Source organism: Calcarisporiella thermophila (genome assembly GCF_041956535.1).
Source record: "Calcarisporiella thermophila strain CBS 279.70 unplaced genomic scaffold VTP21scaffold_1, whole genome shotgun sequence".
NCBI lineage: Eukaryota > Fungi > Calcarisporiellomycota > Calcarisporiellomycetes > Calcarisporiellales > Calcarisporiellaceae > Calcarisporiella > Calcarisporiella thermophila.
The window spans coordinates 1,013,574-1,032,624 of record NW_027192191.1 but is presented as its reverse complement, the minus strand read 5'-3'; the positions used below and the strand labels follow the sequence as shown (position 1 = coordinate 1,032,624).

Below are 19,051 nucleotides of genomic sequence, written 5' to 3'. Positions count from 1 at the left end.
AGAGGTGCGTATCGAGTTCCCTAAATCGGACGAGCCCTTCTGCTCGCACGAATTCGGGCTTTCATTAGGCCCCATCCCTTCATTGGGGGGAGGGAGGGGGGAACAATACGTGTCAGAGTGGCTTCACTTGGACATAAAAAGAAAGGCGGGGAGTAGGGCTTGGAATCAGCTTAGAGCTGGGAAACGAGGCCGAAGTTTGAATACTTAAGCACCACGACTTATACTTTTGTCGTTAAGCTCAATTCAAAATGAGAAAATAAAGTCATATCATTACAGCATCGATAGAAACGAGGCATTAGAAAGAGAAAACAGGATGAGAGAGTGTAGGAGAAGGAGGAAAAAAAAAAGCGAGGAGGCACAGAGTAGAAAACATCCAAATAGTGCACCATTGGCCATTATAACTCTAGAATAGTAGAAAAAAAAATACACTCGCACGACTTGGTAAAAAAAAAAAAGAAAATGGAAAAGACAAATAAGAAATGAGAAGCGCATATGAAGAAAAGAAAAAATAAAAGCAAAGTGAAAGTCGATGTGGGATGAGGGGAGGGGGAGAAAGCGGGAAGAGAATTCCAATCCCTTATGAACCAGAGTGAAAATTAAATTGAATGGAGAGGAGAATGCAAAAGAGAGCCTAGATGAAACGAGCATCCAAGGGGAATAGGAGAATATGGGTGCAAGAGCAAGCTAAACCAACACGGGCTTCGGCCACGATTTCTCTTGGTTATGGAGCTACGTGGGAGAGGAGAGAGAAGAGGGGAGCGGAGTGAGTGCGGCTTCATTCCATAACAAAGCATGCGAGCCTATTTACCATAGAGTTGACGGATTTGCTTCCGGTCTGAGCCATCCTAGCTTGAAGGCATCGTCGATACTCCGTGTAGAGGCTAACATGGATGCCAACGTCATATTGCAGAGCTTCAATATACCACCGTTCAAGCTCATTGCTATGTCCCGCCACAAAAACAAAAGACAACACATGAATCCACTGTCATCGACATATCCAACCAATCCAGTTACATTTTTTTTACGTCAAAATCCGGGAATACGACGCAAAAATCACAGTTATAGACCGCATGGTCATCCCAGACCTTGACCGCCAGCACAAGCCCTCCAAGCAGAATTCGGATCCAGTTCACGTCATGCAACGTGACCCCCGTGTTCTTGCACATGCGATCGATGTAGACCTAATGAAAATAGCCCACAGAAAGGGAAAAAAAGTTTAAGCCAACAAGCATCTACCCTGCAAGACACGGCCACCTACAAGGGTGATGATAGCACACTCCGGACCCAGCTCTCCACACTCGAAAACGACACGGAGCATCTCCGAGATATCCTCTTTGGAGGTACTGACATAGGGCAGCTGCAACACCTAGAAGCCTTCAAGGTTAAAGAGGAGGGGGGTCGCAAGAAATGGGGCAGTAGATGGCCAAGTTACCGTAGCGGTGTCATTGTTATTAAGAATCGGCTCGGTTTTAAAGCGCTTAGTACGGTGATTGTGGCAGATGGACTCAAAGATCCGGTCGGAAACACTATCAAAACATCAACGTTGGATCGCCAGAGAGAAGAACCAGAAGCAAAAGCGCTAGATTTACCAGTCCAGGATGGCTTGAACATCCTCTTTCCCTAGGGCCTCCTCCATCGTAGCTCGCTTCACGGTGTCCGCACTTAGAATGGGGCTTGGGTGCAGGGATCGGTGAACACTGGGCTCTTGCCTTACCATAGACAGGGTCCCGGGCTCACTGAGGAACGAGGCCGAGCTAAGGGTGCTGGAGGTGGAGGGGGAGAGAGACCTCATCTCATCGCGTGGCAGACCGTCGCTTAGGGGAGCTGGTGACGCCTTGGAGGGAAAAGGATGGGCCACATGGGGCTGATTCGGTTGACTCAGATGCACATTCAGCATGCTATCCAGGAGATGGTCCAGGGTGTCACGTTTGTTGTCGCTGACAAACTCGATAGAGGAGGAAAGCTGCCGTGCAATGGCCATCAAGGGCACAAGCGAAGGGGACGCTTCGGAGACTCCAATCGCGGTATCCGGAGGGGCTGGCTGGTTGGGGGCCGCGACAGCATCGAGGGGGATGGACTTGTTTTGGCCAAGCTTGTCCGCCTGTTTCCTGTCGGTGAGGCCAGCTTCCCAGGTGAGGCCGGCTGTCACCAGCCCCGCGCACTCCCTGGGACCTCTTAGCGAGGTGAGGGACTCTGATGCGGCCTCCAAGGCCCGCCATTCCTTTTCAATCTCTTCCCTCTCCTTCCCTTCCGCCGAAGTAGGAGACAGCATCCTTTGATCTAGGCCGAATTCAAAGGACGTTGTGCGTGGCAGGGAGGGGGGCACGGTAGACTTCAAGCATTTCGGTTCCAAATCCTCCACATCCACCGCCGAATCACACCGTGCTACCGTGGGGCACGGCAGAGCAGGAAAGGACTCCAGCTTGGCGGCTTTGTTCTCGGGCAGCGGCGGAGGCAAGCTCGGCACGTGGTCCTCCAGAGGCACCACACTAAGTTGAAACGACTTCTTTTTCTTCAGCGCAGAGACCCGAGGGCCGCCTTGATCCGCTTCGATCGAACCAGCCTCCGAATGGGTGGTTGAGCTTGCCGTAGTGGACCGCTCGACCTGCTTGTCTTTCAGGGGGCTCCCGTCCGACTTCCTAGGAGACGGGTTTTTGGTCGGCTCTTGCGGGGCAGGAGGGGTGTCCGTGGTGAGGGGGCCGTCGCGGCCTGCCTGCGGGTCGTTCCGTGTTTTTCCAAAGAGATCTTGTAGAGAGCGAAACGAGCTCCTCTTGGGTAGAGCTAAGGCAAAACCAGAGGATTAGGAGACACGATAAATGGGATCTATAGGGCAGCAGCGCATTTACTCTTGGCTGGCTTGGCCGCTTTCGCCTTCTCTTTCTCCGATTTATACACCTTCCTTGCCCTCTTGAATCGCTCCCGTAGGTCGCGGATGGAAGTTCTCGCCTTGGGGGCGGCTATTGGCCAACAAAAGAGAGCTTAGTGACCTGGGCCTTTCTCTTCGGGAGGAGAGTCAGGGCAGCAAAGAGAGCTCTATCTACCTGGGACCTTGGTGGGGGCCGGGGGCATCGCCGGCACGTCAGGGGGACGCTCGGTCTCCGCGGGTCGCCCCGTCGTCTTCAGCGGAGGATAGGCGGGAAAAGGCATGACACTCGATTCAGATCGGGATCCGTGGTCTGGATCCTTAATTGGGCGCATCACAAGATCACGCAAATCGCGAAGCGAGGATAAGCGTTTTGGGGCTAATTTTTGTGCTTGTCAGACGAGGCATTGGGATTTGGCTTTACAAATAAGGTTGGGTGGTACTCTACCTTTGGCCGCTGATCTCTGAGGATGTTTCTCCGGAGGGGCGACCGGCTTAAGGAACACATCGGGGTTTTTCTCGAGCACCAATTGCTCCCTCTCTTCAGGGCATTTCGGCCTCTCTCTGACAAAGGGTCGTACTAAGGTCTGTCCTAGGTCACGTAGGGAGGCCTTCTTTCTCAACGTGGCTGAACTCAACCAGCAAAGCAGAGGATAGCAGAATAAAAAAAAAAAAAAAAGAGGATGAGCTCAATTTTCCAATAGTGCTGATGTGAATAACGTAAGCAAAAGTGTCCAACAGAGGGAACGAGGAAATGGAATGTGATAATGTGAAGGGGGAAGAGGAGCTCACCAGGTTTCTCCGGCTTGTCTATCCTGTCGAAGCCGCTCGAGCTCGTGCACAAGTCATGGCTAGACTTTCGCTTCCCCACTTTACTCATCCTGTCGGCGAGGGAGGTCACGGACGATAACCGATCCTTTACGACTGCAGCTGGGGCTGCAAGCATATCCAAATTGAAAAGGTTGAGGGGTCGTCAATAAGCGGCAAGAGGGGGATGCAGAGATAGGATTACGCGGCAACGGTGGTGGACAATAAACCATATATTGATCCTCTTCAAAAATAAAAAGAGAGGGGTGGGGCCAAGGTTAGGTTGAGTTGGATGGAGGGGTGCTTCACTCGAAAGAAAGAAAGAAAGAAAGACAGACAGAAGGGGGGGAGAGAGGGGGGAGAGAAGCACCTACCCGGAGGGAGAGCGGGAGAAAAGGAGGGAAGAAATCAATATTCACCCAACTATTAAGAAACCAAGAATGGCGCTCTGGAAACAAAGTAGAGAAAGAACGGAATGGAAGTGGAGAAGGAAGACCTCGAGAAGAGAGGGGAGAAGCTAAGGTGGAAAGAGGTCCAAGAGTAGAGGGGAGGGGAGCTTTGAGGAGAGGATCTCAAATCCGGAGCATCCCTCACTGCCCGAAAAAGAAAGGGAGGGGGAAAAATGCGAAGAATTTCCTCCTCCCTCCTAATTTCGTAATGCTATTGATAATAGCACGACGGTTGTTCGATGCAGATTCCCTTTAATTCCGATACAGGCGGATACTTAACCAGCCGTGGCGCCGGTCCAGATATAGCATGGGCATGGGGGGACGGCATTGGGCAAATCGCTGCTGGTGAAATCCTTCGTCCAGCGCACAAGGTATGGGATTCGCCGCCGCCCGTGTCGGCTCCAATGGTTAGGCAGGCGTGGGCTATGTGCGCTTCCATTTTCCCTGCAAGTGGGGGAAGGATCGGCATAGCTGGAGCGCATACGATGCGGGGATCGTCGGGGGTACAAGCGAGAAAACAAACGGTTAGTGTGTTTTGCAATTCTTCGGAATTTTTTTTCTTCGTTTTTTCACGGCACGCGCAGCAGCATGCAATTTAGCAAAATCGGCAAAAAGTGTCCGAAGACAGAATTAGCCTACTCAGGCATCCCCTGGATGGATGCGTCTGGCTGTAGGTTGGTGGATTTACTTTTATTGAATGCAAAGTAAACAGCAGAAGGGGGTGAGGGGAAGGGGGGGGAGGGGGGCAAGAGGAAAAGAAGATGATTTAAGACCACTTTAGGGTTGAATAATAATAATAATGGGGCGGTGTTGGAAGGGAAACGCGAGGGTTCATGGTCACTCCAGCTTCTTTTCGGAGTACAGGAGAATGTAGGCGGTGTGCCAGTCGCCGCCACCTTCGAGTTTAAGGATGTCCTCCGGCTTGACCTGACTGACTTTGTCGTCATCGAATTTCCACCATTCTTCTGGAAAAGAGAGGAGACAGTGGGGTGAGCGAGTCGGACATGGAGTGAAAGGGGCCCAACAGGCAAATGAATACTTACTCGTGCCCTCCTTGCGTACCCATCCAATATAGTGGCCTGAGTCCGCCGAGCGACCCACATGGGTCAACACCGCGGAGAGTTCATACTGTCCGCTCACATTACAGCCGGCGTCGGCGGCCAGCTCCGGATCAACCACGGTAGACCAGTCGGTGCTGGCCGAGGTTTCGCCCGCTTGCTCGCCGCTCGCCTCTTTCTTTTCGCCTGCCGAATCAATGGCCATGCTATCGCCGCCGGACTGACCTTGCACCTCTTGGTCCCGTTTAGCCTTGGATTTAGCACGCTAAGAACAAAAAGGTATTTGGATTAACTGAAGCTTATCCCGTCAACTCGCAATTTAGGCAACCTCTGCAGCAAGCCGCTCATTCTCTACTTCACGTAGCCGATCCCGAACAGGGACTAGCTTCTTTTTCAACTCCTCTGTGCAAAACTCCGTCGCATCGAGCTCATGGGGGAACTTCACCTTTCTCAGAATCTTGGCCTTGACCCTCTGCTCGGGCTTCCAAAAGAAGCGCATAAACTGTACAGTGAGGTACTTGGGGAGCCGACTGACACGGGAGGATTTGGTGTACACGGCCTGGCGATTGAGGGAGGGTGAGTTTTTTTCAATTTTCTCGTCTAAGCTCTCCATGATTCCTTGCTGCATCATGTTCGTATCTAAATAAACAAGCACAAGGGGCTTCAGAACATCTACCGGGGAACATCTTCAGAGCAACAAAACCTACTTATCGAAATGTGGCAATTGAGTTTAAGGAAATCCTCGGTATTTACAACAGGCTCCTCGTCCGGGGCCTCGTCACATTTTAATCTATTCGGCCAAACGAACACAAGCTTGATAAGTTCACATAGTGAGGGAATCCATCTTCTCTATGCACTCACGCTGACACAAGCTGTCCCGTCATATACCTCTCAATGAAATTTTTCTCATCGTGGGCGGGAAGCTTCGCCTTCAGAATGGACACGATCTGAGACCAGCATTCCTCCGCATCCTGCTGCATCGGCACACCCCCTTGACCCATTTGGGCGAACTGCGGAAATGCCTGGCGAAGCATTTGAAGGAAAACTAGAGGCGGAAAGCCTTCTCCGTACTCGCCCATCTGATTAAATAAATCACGCAGTGAGGCTGTAAGGGCACCGCGATGATCCATGCCAGAGATCGCCCCTTGGTATCTTTCATGGTGCCATGCAAAAAGTGAGATTTAATGGGTGTCAAAGACAAAGCCGGAGTGTAAGCTATTTACTCTTTAAGGTTGGCCTGTAGCTCAGGCATGGCACGCAGGCATTGTAGCGTCGCATTCTATCGAGTGCGTATCTGAGTTGTGTTCACCATTGATCATCAAATAATTCTATCCACTCACCATATAACATGTATTTCCAAGATTTTGTAAGCCAACCGGAATATTGAGCTGTGAGAAAATAGCACGGTTAATGGCGGGCGAACAATGGATGAGGACTGACGAAAAACTCCTTACCGCTTGGTTCACCTGTGATTCCGACATGTCTTCCATGAAAACGGGCTTGTCTACAGGCTCCTTTAAAAGCTCCCCTGCAGTTCCCATCATCTACGGGAAAGATGCGTAAAATATATCTCATTCCACTTAACCTACGCTCGCAAAGAATTCCACTCACCATAAACGTATGGCCCTAAGGATATAAAAATGGAAATAGGTCAATCAAGTCATTCCGATTAAAAAAATAAGTCGAGAACTACGTACGTCTTTCACATTCAACTTCGACATGTCAGTATCATCCTGTTGAAGATGGCGATGTATTCAATTTAACATTCCGCCTCCTCAACCGATTAATTAAAAGTGTCATTACCTTGAGCATGCCTCCCTTGATCATAATCTTCTGCCGTTCTGGCGCAACCCCCGTGAGAGAGAAGAGCTGCATCTTGAACAGCGATGCGGGTTCGTCGGTATCTATTATCCAGCAGAGGATGAGAATTAATTCACGGTGACTCGAACCAAAAAAAATTAATGCATATTCTTTCGGGGTTCTCTGAATTGCGATCGTTTCCGCGAAAAGGAGAGAAAAATACATACTCAGCTCAATGTCCTCAAACTTTCTACCACTCCATTTAACGTGCACTCGAATAGGCGGCATGACGATCGATCTCCCAAGTACAGTCTCGTTCTCACAGAAAAAAACAATACCAAGCTAAACAGCAATAACAACGAGCTATATCAAAATACGCGACCCAAATTTCTTGCCACTGATGACGCATCAGCTGGCCGTCACGCATTACGTGTATTTCCATTCTATTCCACCCCCATGAGCCCACGGAATAGCGATATCCTACATGACCCACCCTCGCTCCTTACTTCCCAGTTCTTTACTGGAACAGAGCGTTAATAAAGGCTTCTCAATAGACTTTATTTATAAGACAATAACTTAAGGCTATGGATAAAGTGAAAGCGCAACAAAAAAAAAACAAGAGGCAAAAAAAAGACAGCTAGTGAAGAATATCTAGGAGGGTTGATATAAAGAAGAGAGGAAGGAAAACGTTCTTAAGAAAACAAAACAAAGGTTGAAGTAGCCACAGAGTTTGGATAAAATAGGCCCTGCTGGGGAAGAGTTAGAGTGGGAGTGGGTTGAGTCCAGAGGAGCGGGCATGTATCACTTGTTGGTTTATGAGTCTGTCTTTGGTATTCCATGCGATTTGGTACTCGTAGTGGTGGTGGTGGTGGAGGAGGTGGATGTAGTATTTACCTGGTCAACCCCAACCTCCCCGGTGTCATCGGTGGGGGTGGGAGTAGGTTCAACAGTTGTAGTCGAGTCCGTCGCTTGGGTAGTAAAAGCGTCCTCATCGTCCAAGCATTGACATTGGCATTTGCATTGCTCCTTTCTATCTTTCTTATGGTGTTTGCAATCCTTCCCTTTGTGCGTTCGTTTAGAGTGCTGCTTGCCGTGCTTTTGTTTCTTCTTGTGCCTGCTCTTGCAATGTAACTTACACTTGAGCTTTTTGCATCGCTGTGATAGCCTTTTGCGCACCAACCCACGAGCTTCCTCGATCTTGTCGATCAGCGTCTGGGCGTCGCTGCCGGTGGCGAGCTTATGTACTTGTTCTATCTGCTCGTCAAACAGTTTATCGATGTCCGCGCCAGGCGTAGGGGTGGGGGTGGTGTCCGATGTGGTTTCCGACGTGGTTTCCGTCGTAGTGGGGGTGTCGAGTATCTCAGTAGTCGTGGTGGGGGTAGTTTCCGGGTCGGTATTGTTGGTGTCGTCTCCCTCATTAGTGTCGGGGGTGGTGTTTATGTCTGTGGTGGCGGGGGGGGTTTCCATAAGCGTAGTAAACTCGGTAATCGTCCTGGTCACGGTCACTACTGCCGCGTCCTCTTTCGCAGCCGGCTGCCCGTTGTCTTGGGCCATTGCGCTAATGGCAAAGAGTATAATAGCGTATATGAGCCTCATGGTTTTTTCTCTTTGAATATACAAATAAAATAATGAAAGGATAATATAGAGTCGGTTGAAGGTGATAAAAAAATCTCTCGTTTACCAACGAGTTCCCAATTAAATACTCGTAAATAAATGTATCGATAATAATAAGGTAGGGCCAAAGTCCAAAAATAAACGTAGAGAGAGAGGAGAGCAAGTTCGCAGGCTCTTATATAAGGGGGATTTTAAATTAGAAGGTATAAGATGCCATAGGATGTCAACGACAGGCAATTTCATAAGAACAATAAACTTTGAGGAGATAAGGTTCACCCACTTTTTCTCTGTCACTATGGTTCACAAAGCGATGATCATTGCCTTCCCACGCACGCTGCTGTAGATGATAAAGAGGGCTAGGCTATCAAAGGCACCATTTTAAAAGATATAGACACGCAGAGCCTCCCTGCCCTTGTTTGATTTCTACTGCTAATCTCCAGGCAATAGTGTCCAAGAGGGATGATCCAGCTCAATAATTGATTACCAAGAGCTATAATGATCTTATTTTTTTTTTCCCACTAAAGTTTTGAATTATTTTATCATCTTTTAACGTAATCAAATGAAGCGGTGCGGCCGAAAATAGATCATTTTATTTTTATTCACATCCTCATTAGCATAGCAAATCTTTTGCCGAGTACGACTTTGCACATTTAAAGCATGGGCGGCACTATTGCCTCCGCCTGTTATTACAATGATTCAGGTGATCTGTCGCCGTGTGCTCTCATACTCTTGTCCTCCTTGTCGAGCAGTGTGTTCAACCTGTGCTTATGGTGCTAGGATGCTACAATATACCCAATGTCCGTGATCAAGTAATCAGTATAGCTCCCTATATTCCAGAGGCTAATTTTTTTTTTTGGACTGGTAATAAAGGGATGAGTAGAGTAGATTCTGATCACTCATGCTTTGGTAATCTTAATAAGATAAGAAGGACAACTCCACTTGATGAAGCACTGAATATGGCCCAATATGCTTTAATATCTAATCCGCAATAAGTAGGCGATGGCTGGGCATTCCGTCTTGAAAATTAGGTGGTTTCAAGCGGCTTATTTGAACACTTGGGGGGGAAAGCATCTCGGACTAAGATTCTTAGTTCGTTCTACCAAAGCCACACTCAACACTATCCGCCGTATAGTTTTCATCCAATTAATTAAACAATGTTATGGCTGAAGCGCTCCAAGCTGGATCGCCTATTAAGCTTACCCAGCCAGGCGGGCTAAGTAGTTAACAAGCACACAGGATTAATTCTGATTTAGAGAACTTGATCCCACGGAAAGCGGAAAAATCGTCAATGAAAGACCTCCAATGAACCTTACGAAATTCTCATGGAATCATATGTAAAAATGCCAGAGGGGTGGCTTAGCCCGTTGCTGTGGAGAGTTTCTGTCGGTCGATGCGGTAGGAGTGCATTCTCGGTTTGTGTGATATTGGTCCAAGCGCTTTACACGGAACATAAATGGGCCGGAGGGTTATTAGCTCGCCGATTTAGAATCCTGGGATGGCTATCAGTTAACACGCAACATTGAAATCGAGGGCAATAAGAAAAACAAAAAACAAACAGGCAATATCATCCGTAATCGATACAACGCATCGAGCAGGGTTTTAGGATTTCGCGCTTGTAGGTTAGTAATCCCACTTCCTTTTTTTCCCTGTGTTCCCCGCTACGGGGTCTTTAAAAAAAGTAATAAAATTTTTACCGCCCGATAAACTTGCTCTCTTACACGCTAGTCATGCTGAAATGCAAAAATGCAGACACATCAGGAGAACATTGACGAGAATTCATCAACACCATCCACTGCAGAATCATCCCGGCACGCTGCTGGAGACCTGCCTGCTCCCCATCGCACTTTTTCCACAAAATCGTGTCTAAGATGCCGAGAGAAAAAGGTTTCTCTTCTATAAATTATTTGGCCCATCCACTAGCAGGAGAAACTTATACCTTTGCTACTAACAATAAGGTACGATGCGAAATGGGCCGCCCTGTCTGTGTTCGCTGCAAAAAAGCAAAGGCTCAGTGTGTCTATGTGCAAGAGGAGGAAGCTGAGGATATGACGGCATTTATAAACAGCTTCTCGCAGCGGCTGGGACAGGTTGGGACTCGGGTTCGGGGTATGGAGGAACGGTGGGAACGCGTGCGGCCAAAACTCTTACAGCTTCAGCTCACAAATGGGGAATCCATTCCGATCGATTCTCAGGAGATTGAACAAGAGATCATGGGAGAGAAGCTACGGCTTGCTTTGCCTCCAAATTGGCAGCTAATACAACGGCCAGAGGGTATACGAATCCAGACAAACATCCTCAACCTAACCGATCTTTATTCACTAGTACAACGCAATCTCGGCCGGCGCCACGTTCCGCGTGACATGGGACCTTTACGCTGTCGTCCGTGGTGTGGAGGCGAGGAAAATTCCACAGAATTGCCGGTGGCGTTTGTGAAGCAGTTTGGTATGATGTCGATTGCAACCGTGGCTAATAGCTCTATGCAACCCTACCGACCGCAGACATTGCACAGAGAGATCGATTCCCTTTTTTCACCGGCCATCTTGAACGACCTAGTGCGCATATACTTACGATGCTGCATGCTTTATCGCGATCCAGATCCTCTCCACTTCTACAAGAAATTTGTCAGAAACAAACTTGATCCTCTCGTCCAATATTCAGTTCTAGCGTACGCGGCACAACACGCCTACTTCCACCACCATCATCCCAAACTTCTCAACCACGACCTTTTACCCTTGGTGGCGGAGGCTGCCTTCAACAGAGCCAGGGAACTACTGGTATACATGACGTCTTTTTAATATCCTGCGCTATTCCTGTTGGAAGCTCTTTGTCTCTGACTAAATCTGCGGCATTTACAGGAAGATCGCTTCGATGACCCTTCGCTTGACACTCTTCATGGTTTGGTTAATCTTTATCTCTTTCGTCTGTTCGATAAGGAGGATCCATTTTACTTGGAACTCGCGCGCCAAATGGTCAATATTATTCCTATGCACCATGCTGAAATGCTCCGCGATCCTTTGGTGGCCGAGCGATTCAACCGCCTAAGATGGGGTGTCTCTTACTTGGAATATTGCAAGGCCGTCATGAGTACCGGTTTGGTTTCTTATCTCGACCCACTCGACTCCCATAGTGAACCGAAGAAACGCCCGGGGCAAAGTGAACTCGACAATTTTGTAATTGATTTCATCACCGTCGCAGCGCGAGTGATTAAGAAGCTCTACGATTTCAAGCAGGTCCGCAAGAGCCCTGTAAACGTGGAGGAATCGATACTACAGATGGAGGCTATCATTCGCGACGTGATTACATCCATGTTGCCCGCTCGTATCCGTATCAATGTTTTGCAGCAGAATGTGCCGAGTCCTTATCTAGGGTATATTGTCGAGTCCCAGTCGAGTGCCCATATGTTTTTGATACAGGTGTATAAAACGATTTTCAGCAAGTTGTCTTTGAACACGCAGTGGTCCGATTTCGAGCGGCACGCATATGACGTGTGCATCGATTCGGCAAACATGATCGTGGATCTGATTGCTCGAATGACCGAGGCCCATGACTTTTGCCGGTAGGCTTCTCGTTTATATAACCCTCCCTTTTTTTATGTTCATTAGTTAACGCGGGTCTACACTTTTGAAAGATTGATGGGATTTTTTGATGCTCTCCAGCTCTCCTTTTATGTACACTCCAATGTTCTCATGATCACAACCGACGCCGACGAGCTTCAGAGGACATTCATATACCTTAACAAAACGCTAGACATTCTTCGCATATGTTTGTGCACAGGACTCCAACAAGTCATCAGCTTACAACAAAAAGTGGAGGAATTTTTGGCACAGAAATCGGCGGAGTCGCTGTTGGGCGCTTCGATCATGGATGGGGTCCACTTCACTGAAGAAATAACCGTTGACCCGAAAGACTTATTTTTGGAAGCAAACTCTCAGTAAATTGGTTTTTTTTTTTGGTTTTTTACCCATGAAAACCTGGACTTGATCACCTTTTGATTATTATCCCCCTCTTTATATACATATTTATTATTTTATTTCTATATTTATGGGAAACTTGATCGTGGCCTACTGTACATTTTTCTCTTTATTTCTCCAGGCTTTGTCTACTACATTCAGCTCAAAATCTTTATTGCTATAACTATAACTATTGCTATTTTCATTAATTGAGCTCATTCTCCTTCATATGTTTGAGCACATTTTCTCCTTTTTTTTTATCTTGTTCATTATCTCGTACTTTACTCCTATTGCTGCTCCTTTCCTTTTTCCAATATATGGAACAATTGAAACCTATATCTGGCAGTCACTCCCCAATTTCAAAAAGAGCTGACTGTTAATATACTTTACTTTGGCCACCTGCAAAATCTCGAACTCCTCTCACCATTCCCCTTCCCCCACCCAACTTCACATTCATAACAGTGACTCTTCTAATAGAACAAAACAGGACAGGTGTTCTCTCAAGAAATAGCCATTTCAACTTGGTGACATCAAGCCCCTATTGCAGTGTGTCCGCAAATGCAAAATCTCCTTTCATGCGTCCTTACTCCTCTCCCCCACAAATGGGAAATAGATCTCCTCCATGGACATTTGCCTATCAAGTTGCGCGTTCACTGCTGCGTGGAAAGCGATTCATCCGCAAAATTTTGAGAACCTTTCTGTTTACTTGGAGAGGAAAAGTAGCAAACTTTTCGGTGGTACGCCAAGTTGGGAAAGGGAGTGAGGGTGAGCTACAATAACTTCAATCACTAGCATTATGCATGCGAAGAGAAAAAAAATCCTTACTTTCTATAAATATCTTGTGTTCTAGGTACTGTATATCTCTCCACTCATCCCGCCACTGCTGGGAGAGTGTTCGCAATAAAATCGATTTTCACCCTCACTGCGGCAAAACGCAACGACCTCGAACGACAAGTGGCGATGGTGCGTACTCTGCAGCAACATGATAATATTGTAAAAGTGGTGGCCGTTCATAGAATGCTATTCAGCACGTAAATACATTCACCAGAGCTTTAGCTATCATTCTTGTATCAAGCTAATGTTCCAACTCTAGGAATATTGTGATGGACTACTATGAGGGTGGCGAAATATTCAAGATGCTTGCCCAGATGGGTCAAATGGGAGAGAATCTCGTATAGAGGATATTTCGCCAGCTGCTGTCAGCAGTCGAGTACATTCATATGCACAATATATGGTGACTTTAATATACATCAGCTACAACGGAAGCCAAGCTTAACTAAGAGGCGATTCTTTCCTAAAAAGTCATAGAGATATCAAACTAGAAAACGTTTTAGTGGACAAGGATTTCAACGTTAAGTTGGGAGATTTTGGCTTTGCTACGTATCAACTCGATGACGAGTTGTGCAATGGTGTCTGCGGGTAACTGGCTTCATTGTTTTCCACAAAGTGTTGCGAGTCAATTTAAAATATTTATTTTATTTCTAGATCCCCTGAATATGTTGCACCAGAAATTTTACTGGTACAATAGAATTTTCCCGATGATTTAGACTTGTGCTTACCCATCCTTTCACTCTTTTTTTTTTCTTTTTAATAGTTTCGGGAATACGATGGCTACGCGGCCGACGTTTGGTCTCTAGGTGTATGTCTTTACACTATGCTTCAAGGACGATATCCATTTTACCCAAATTTAGTCAGCTATCTCAACCGATTAGCGCAAGCAAGTGGATTTGCATTTTCACTCGTCTTTCAAGGCTTCTAACCCGCATTCTGGTATAGGTAAATCATATACAATTTTGCAATCCCCAGGCCTCGATTCAAGCAATTGATCTCATTCGGTATGGGATGCTAAGGGCAGACCCTTTGGATAGATTCACGGTAAAACCATTTCACATTTTCAAATTACACTGGTGTGATATTAAAACACGTCTCTTGATGCTTGGTCGGTCAGGTATGGGAAATCAAACAGCACTTTTGGTATCGAAGAGTACCGGTCCAGTAATATTTTAGGGATGCGGAGTTTGATATCTTCTTGTACAGTAGTAGACATCCATTATCCTCCTGGGTTTGTAAATTTCTTTATAATTTTACAATGGACTGTATTTAGCAAAAAATGGTAGCTGAAGGGAATATTCAATTTCTTATGCGCTCCTATATATAAAAAAAGGAACAACAAGAAATATAAAATAAGATAGTGAATTGAATATACAAAATTATACATGAAATAGCATGAAAAAAGCAATTCACTCCAGATATTTGCTCTTTTTCACCTATTCAACATACTGATTATAGTTTGGAACTGGGTTCAATATCCCGAAGCCGGCTGGTGCTGTGCTAACATGCTGCACATGTTGTTCTCTGCTACCTGTTTGAGCTCCAAAACCAGCTACATAGCCCAATCCGTAGAATTGCGAACAATCAACTGGCAATGCAATAGGTGCACAGAATCCGGGTAGAGGGGCGACCAAGGGCCATGGATTTTGCTGCTGTACCGAGGGCACTGGCTGTATCATGGGTGGAGATTGGTGCGGCAATTGCTGTTGCTGCAGAGAGTAATTGTTAGTCCCGGAAGGATAGGGCGGATATGGATGCGTATGAAGTGGCAGTATTGCGGGAGGATAAGAGGAGGAGGTGAATTTCATCTCTTGGGCTTTAGTCGGAGGATTAGGGCAGGCAGTGGCCGAGGAAGGACTGAGGGTGCTTGTAACATGGGGGTGCTGCTGCTGGCGCGGCTTAGGAAAGGCCCTCTTGATCTCAATCTAACCGAATTAAAAGGCCGGATGAATGAATATTTCACATTATTTAATAGTTGCCCCGGGATCAGGAAAAAGAAGCGGTGAGGTGGGTTTCCTACATACCGGCTTCCCCTTTATTGTCAAGTCCTTTCTATGTAGGAGCCTCTCTGGACCATCATCCGCTTCAAAGGTAACAAACCCAAACCCACGCGGTTTCCCATCACGATCCAGCATAAGTGTTGCGTCGTGTACTTTTCCAAATCGCGCGAAATATTTGCGAAAGAGCTCATCAGTTATCTCGGGGGGAATTCCGCCAATAAATACTTTCTCTATTTTATCTTGTTCCTCGCGAGGGATGGCTCTTTTTGGATCAATCTGCCCCCCCCCCCCCCCAAAGATGCAAAGTTATTATTCATTAGCCAGACTAGAGGGAACTTGAAGAAAAGTCCTCACCGCTTTCCCATCCAATATGTGATTGTGCCCGTGTTTCAGTACCTCATCAACCGAGGACGGGTCCGTAAATACTACGAACCCGAACCCACGCGATACTCCTGTCGACCACTTCATTACGCGTGCTTCTTTTACCTCTCCAAACTTTGAAAAGTAGTTCCTCAGCGACTCTATTAACCAGACGAAATCTTATTATCTGTTCAACTGATATAAATATTTGCTTTTTCGCTAATACCATCTGTGGAGCTCCAGTCCAAACCCCCGATAAACAGTTTCTAATATTCAGAGGCCGAAAAAAAGTTTAGATATACTGGATTAGAATACTAAAATTCACCTCCTTCTCTCAAGACTTATTCTCACTAAAAACCAAGTTTAACCCCCCTCCCACTAATATATGGGTACTTGCAATCTCATGCTCATGCAAACTGAGAGATTATACAAATCGTAATGTGCTACTCACCCCTTCTTCATGGTGAATTGTGCTTTCTTGCTTTTGACAATTTCGCATATAGTGCAATTTCGATTCCAAAGAATTTTCATTCACCATCAGTTTCAGACGAAGGCACGGTTAAATAATGTTTGTGCGTGTGCACTTCTATCTCTTTTATCATAAATAACACATTTGGGCGTGGGCTAAATAGGACACGCGAGCGTAATAAAATTAGTTACTATGTAAAGAATAATTTCACAAACGCCCATTTGAATGGGGTAAAATTTAAGACTAGCACATCCAACTTAAAAAGGAAACCTTGATATTAACAATGTCCTCTTGTCTTCGAATACGGATGAACAGGAGCAGCCTTGTCAAGTACAGCACTTTTAACGTGGTATCTCGACTATAAAACACTTATGAATGGGATAAGCATAATTTTTGGTATACTATTCAGGTTTACTGAACTCGTGGGGCTCAGCCGTGCGAAAAAAAAAACAATCTTTATTAAATGGGCGTAACGTAAACTCCTTCCCTGGTGCAAACCCAACAACTGGGAAAACCCTTAATCAGATGAGCGGGGCATTTCTTTATGCAGCATAGAGAATACTAAATTTTGAAAAGCTAAATACTCAAGCAATTTAAATAAAAAAATCCAATGTCTCTTCAGGTCTGGAATTCAGGAGTAATTTATGGGCACCTATCCAAAGGCACCTATTTCAAGCTCCCAACACGGCGCAAGAAAATTATGCCTTATATACCTTTGTCAATTTTTAATTTTGCAACGACAATAATCGGATATCGTTGGCAGCATTGCCTAAGATATAGGGATGAAAGTGAGAATGACAATATGTAGCCATTGGGCACCATCGCAGATGTTCTTGTAAGATTAATGTGAGCTGTACCATAAATGACGTGTAGACAGGGCGTAAATTGGGCGAAGCCCAAATGAAGGGGCTTTTTATGAAGCATATGAAGATCCTGGTTAAACAAACTTTCGCATACAGCACATCACCGAGGTTGTGTGCATGCAAATGTAATACATTTGGGACTATAAGGAAAGTTTTAGTTAGATGGCCTTATTCTTAATGGGTTTTACTCTAACTTATAAGATATTTGCTCGGGTTAAGGAATAGTTCTAGAGGGCCTCAATAATTTTCGAACATTTCCACTCTAAACTTTTTTGGAATTCTATGTAACCTTGCAAAATAGAGTGGAGCCAGGGTTCTTTTCGAGTAATTATGAATCGATGGAGCTATCTAGGGCCAAATGTAGTTGCATACAACATGTACCGTACCCTGTTATCTCTTGTACACTATAATTTCTCCCCCCAAAAATTAGTTATGCGGGTCAAATTTTCTCCGCTATCATTGAAAACCTAACCTAATCTGCTTATAAGATTGGGTTAATATTATCAATTATATACATTTCCTTGGTTCACAACATGCGTGTTATTATCACTGGAGCCTCGGGTCTTTTGGGACGAGCCGTGTACAAGGCATTTTATGGTCATGAAGTAATCGGCTGTGCTAACTCACGCGCTACCGATGGTCTACGTAAGGTATGTTACCGACAATTATATGCGTTTCAACACGTCATTTGATTCACCCTCTCCTTAGGTTAACCTCTTGGACAACAGTGCCCTTGAATCGTTGTTCGAAGAAGTAAAACCTCACGTGATCGTGCACTGTGCGGCGGAGCGACGCCCAGATATTGCCGAGAAAAACCGTGAGCGAACAGAAGAGGTAGAGTCCGAAATTTCTTCCGCTTCCAAATCAACTTTGAACTGACAAATAATTTTAGCTTAACGTGCAAGTCCCCGGGCGTATTGCTAATCTTTGCATCAAATACAATGCTATGCTCATCTACATTTCTACCGATTATGTATTTGATGGAAAGAATCCTCCGTATGATGTTGATGATGTCCCCAATCCTCTAAACTACTATGGTACTAGTCAATATTATTCAACGAGTACATTTCCAATAATAACTACGTTTTCTTGGGATAGGACAAACAAAGCGCGCTGGAGAGCTCTCTGTTCAACAGAATTTGCCCACGGCGGTCATTCTCAGAGTCCCAATTTTATATGGAAATGCGGAATATCCTGATGAATCTGCGGTGAACACCCTAGTAGAAGTTGTCAAGGTATTTCCCTCTCAATGAAAACATACATCGAGGATGATGTCAGTTAACCAGACTATTGATACAGCAATCGACTCCTTCTTCTCCTATTGAAATGGACAACTATGCAGTCCGCTATCCTACCCACGGTATTTTGAACAAGTACATTTGAGACCAAACTTCTCAGTAATTTTATTTGTGTTTTGTCATAGTTGAGGATATCGCACGAGTTATCAAAGATATTGCAACTAAGTCTATTGAGGAGGGTAAATCGATCCAGGGTATTCTACATTTCACCGCAGAGGAGAAGTTCACAAAATTTGAAATGTGTCGTAAGTAATTTGACGCATTTGAATGCTGGCATCAATGTAACCGACTCATATAACGCAACCATATACAGAAATTTTTGCTAAAATCCTGGGCATTTCTGCGAACCTTCGTCCGTCTATTCCCGACCTGAATAATCCTTCAGGTCTGTATTTCATTTGAAATTTCCTTCAATGTAATTTCTCATTAATTCTCGCTATTATAGTTGTCTCTCGCCCTCATGATGCTCATCTTTCAACCCGGAAACTAAAGGAGTTGGGCATCAGCACGTCGCATATGAAATTCGAAGACTGGTGGACCCGTTACCTTACTAGGAGAAAGTAGAGACAAAAAAAAATCCTCTCTCCCACTGAAAGCTTTTAATAAAAGAAAATGTTATAGAATATACCAAATCGGTATATGTGACTGCTTTGCCACCTTTTATATATTTTATTTTTAAATTTTCGTCC

The 19,051-nt window shown here is 45.7% G+C and overlaps 9 protein-coding genes across 9 annotated transcripts; 4 read left to right on the top strand and 5 right to left on the bottom strand.

Moving 5' to 3' along the window:
• Positions 1 to 684: 684 nt before the first annotated feature.
• Positions 685 to 3,809, bottom strand: VTP21DRAFT_434 (uncharacterized protein; the record flags this gene model as incomplete). The annotated part of the gene is made up of 10 exons (XM_069394740.1): positions 685 to 729; positions 809 to 941; positions 1,015 to 1,181; positions 1,259 to 1,366; positions 1,433 to 1,526; positions 1,590 to 2,781; positions 2,847 to 2,957; positions 3,042 to 3,242; positions 3,312 to 3,491; positions 3,656 to 3,809. The coding sequence occupies 10 exons, from the start codon at positions 3,807 to 3,809 to the stop codon at positions 685 to 687; spliced, it is 2,385 nt and encodes a 794-aa protein (XP_069256813.1).
• A 585-nt stretch (positions 3,810 to 4,394) lies between these two features.
• On the bottom strand, positions 4,395 to 4,601 carry VTP21DRAFT_433 (uncharacterized protein; the record flags this gene model as incomplete). Its single annotated transcript, XM_069394729.1, has 1 exon — positions 4,395 to 4,601. The coding sequence occupies one exon, from the start codon at positions 4,599 to 4,601 to the stop codon at positions 4,395 to 4,397; it is 207 nt and encodes a 68-aa protein (XP_069256812.1).
• Positions 4,602 to 4,956: 355 nt separating this feature from the next.
• Positions 4,957 to 7,265, bottom strand: VTP21DRAFT_432 (uncharacterized protein; the record flags this gene model as incomplete). Its single annotated transcript, XM_069394718.1, has 12 exons — positions 4,957 to 5,084; positions 5,163 to 5,442; positions 5,506 to 5,816; positions 5,885 to 5,967; positions 6,039 to 6,329; positions 6,401 to 6,456; positions 6,518 to 6,565; positions 6,632 to 6,721; positions 6,789 to 6,803; positions 6,875 to 6,910; positions 6,981 to 7,081; positions 7,205 to 7,265. 12 exons carry the CDS (start codon positions 7,263 to 7,265, stop codon positions 4,957 to 4,959), a joined length of 1,500 nt encoding a protein of 499 aa, XP_069256811.1.
• A 525-nt stretch (positions 7,266 to 7,790) lies between these two features.
• On the bottom strand, positions 7,791 to 8,531 carry VTP21DRAFT_431 (uncharacterized protein; the record flags this gene model as incomplete). The annotated part of the gene is made up of 1 exon (XM_069394707.1): positions 7,791 to 8,531. One exon carries the CDS (start codon positions 8,529 to 8,531, stop codon positions 7,791 to 7,793), a length of 741 nt encoding a protein of 246 aa, XP_069256810.1.
• A 1,803-nt stretch (positions 8,532 to 10,334) lies between these two features.
• VTP21DRAFT_430 (uncharacterized protein) lies at positions 10,335 to 12,526 on the top strand (the record flags this gene model as incomplete). Its single annotated transcript, XM_069394696.1, has 4 exons — positions 10,335 to 10,475; positions 10,547 to 11,365; positions 11,447 to 12,147; positions 12,220 to 12,526. 4 exons carry the CDS (start codon positions 10,335 to 10,337, stop codon positions 12,524 to 12,526), a joined length of 1,968 nt encoding a protein of 655 aa, XP_069256809.1.
• A 617-nt stretch (positions 12,527 to 13,143) lies between these two features.
• Positions 13,144 to 13,719, top strand: VTP21DRAFT_429 (uncharacterized protein; the record flags this gene model as incomplete). The annotated part of the gene is made up of 3 exons (XM_069394684.1): positions 13,144 to 13,306; positions 13,392 to 13,572; positions 13,635 to 13,719. The coding sequence occupies 3 exons, from the start codon at positions 13,144 to 13,146 to the stop codon at positions 13,717 to 13,719; spliced, it is 429 nt and encodes a 142-aa protein (XP_069256808.1).
• A 213-nt stretch (positions 13,720 to 13,932) lies between these two features.
• VTP21DRAFT_428 (uncharacterized protein) lies at positions 13,933 to 14,540 on the top strand (the record flags this gene model as incomplete). The annotated part of the gene is made up of 5 exons (XM_069394673.1): positions 13,933 to 13,952; positions 14,027 to 14,060; positions 14,136 to 14,258; positions 14,318 to 14,416; positions 14,490 to 14,540. 5 exons carry the CDS (start codon positions 13,933 to 13,935, stop codon positions 14,538 to 14,540), a joined length of 327 nt encoding a protein of 108 aa, XP_069256807.1.
• A 268-nt stretch (positions 14,541 to 14,808) lies between these two features.
• Positions 14,809 to 16,270, bottom strand: VTP21DRAFT_427 (uncharacterized protein; the record flags this gene model as incomplete). The annotated part of the gene is made up of 5 exons (XM_069394662.1): positions 14,809 to 15,297; positions 15,397 to 15,648; positions 15,727 to 15,893; positions 15,959 to 15,998; positions 16,184 to 16,270. The coding sequence occupies 5 exons, from the start codon at positions 16,268 to 16,270 to the stop codon at positions 14,809 to 14,811; spliced, it is 1,035 nt and encodes a 344-aa protein (XP_069256806.1).
• A 1,327-nt stretch (positions 16,271 to 17,597) lies between these two features.
• VTP21DRAFT_426 (uncharacterized protein) lies at positions 17,598 to 18,926 on the top strand (the record flags this gene model as incomplete). Its single annotated transcript, XM_069394651.1, has 8 exons — positions 17,598 to 17,714; positions 17,773 to 17,898; positions 17,957 to 18,101; positions 18,163 to 18,299; positions 18,364 to 18,424; positions 18,488 to 18,607; positions 18,676 to 18,747; positions 18,808 to 18,926. The coding sequence occupies 8 exons, from the start codon at positions 17,598 to 17,600 to the stop codon at positions 18,924 to 18,926; spliced, it is 897 nt and encodes a 298-aa protein (XP_069256805.1).
• Between the last annotated feature and the right edge of the window lie 125 nt (positions 18,927 to 19,051).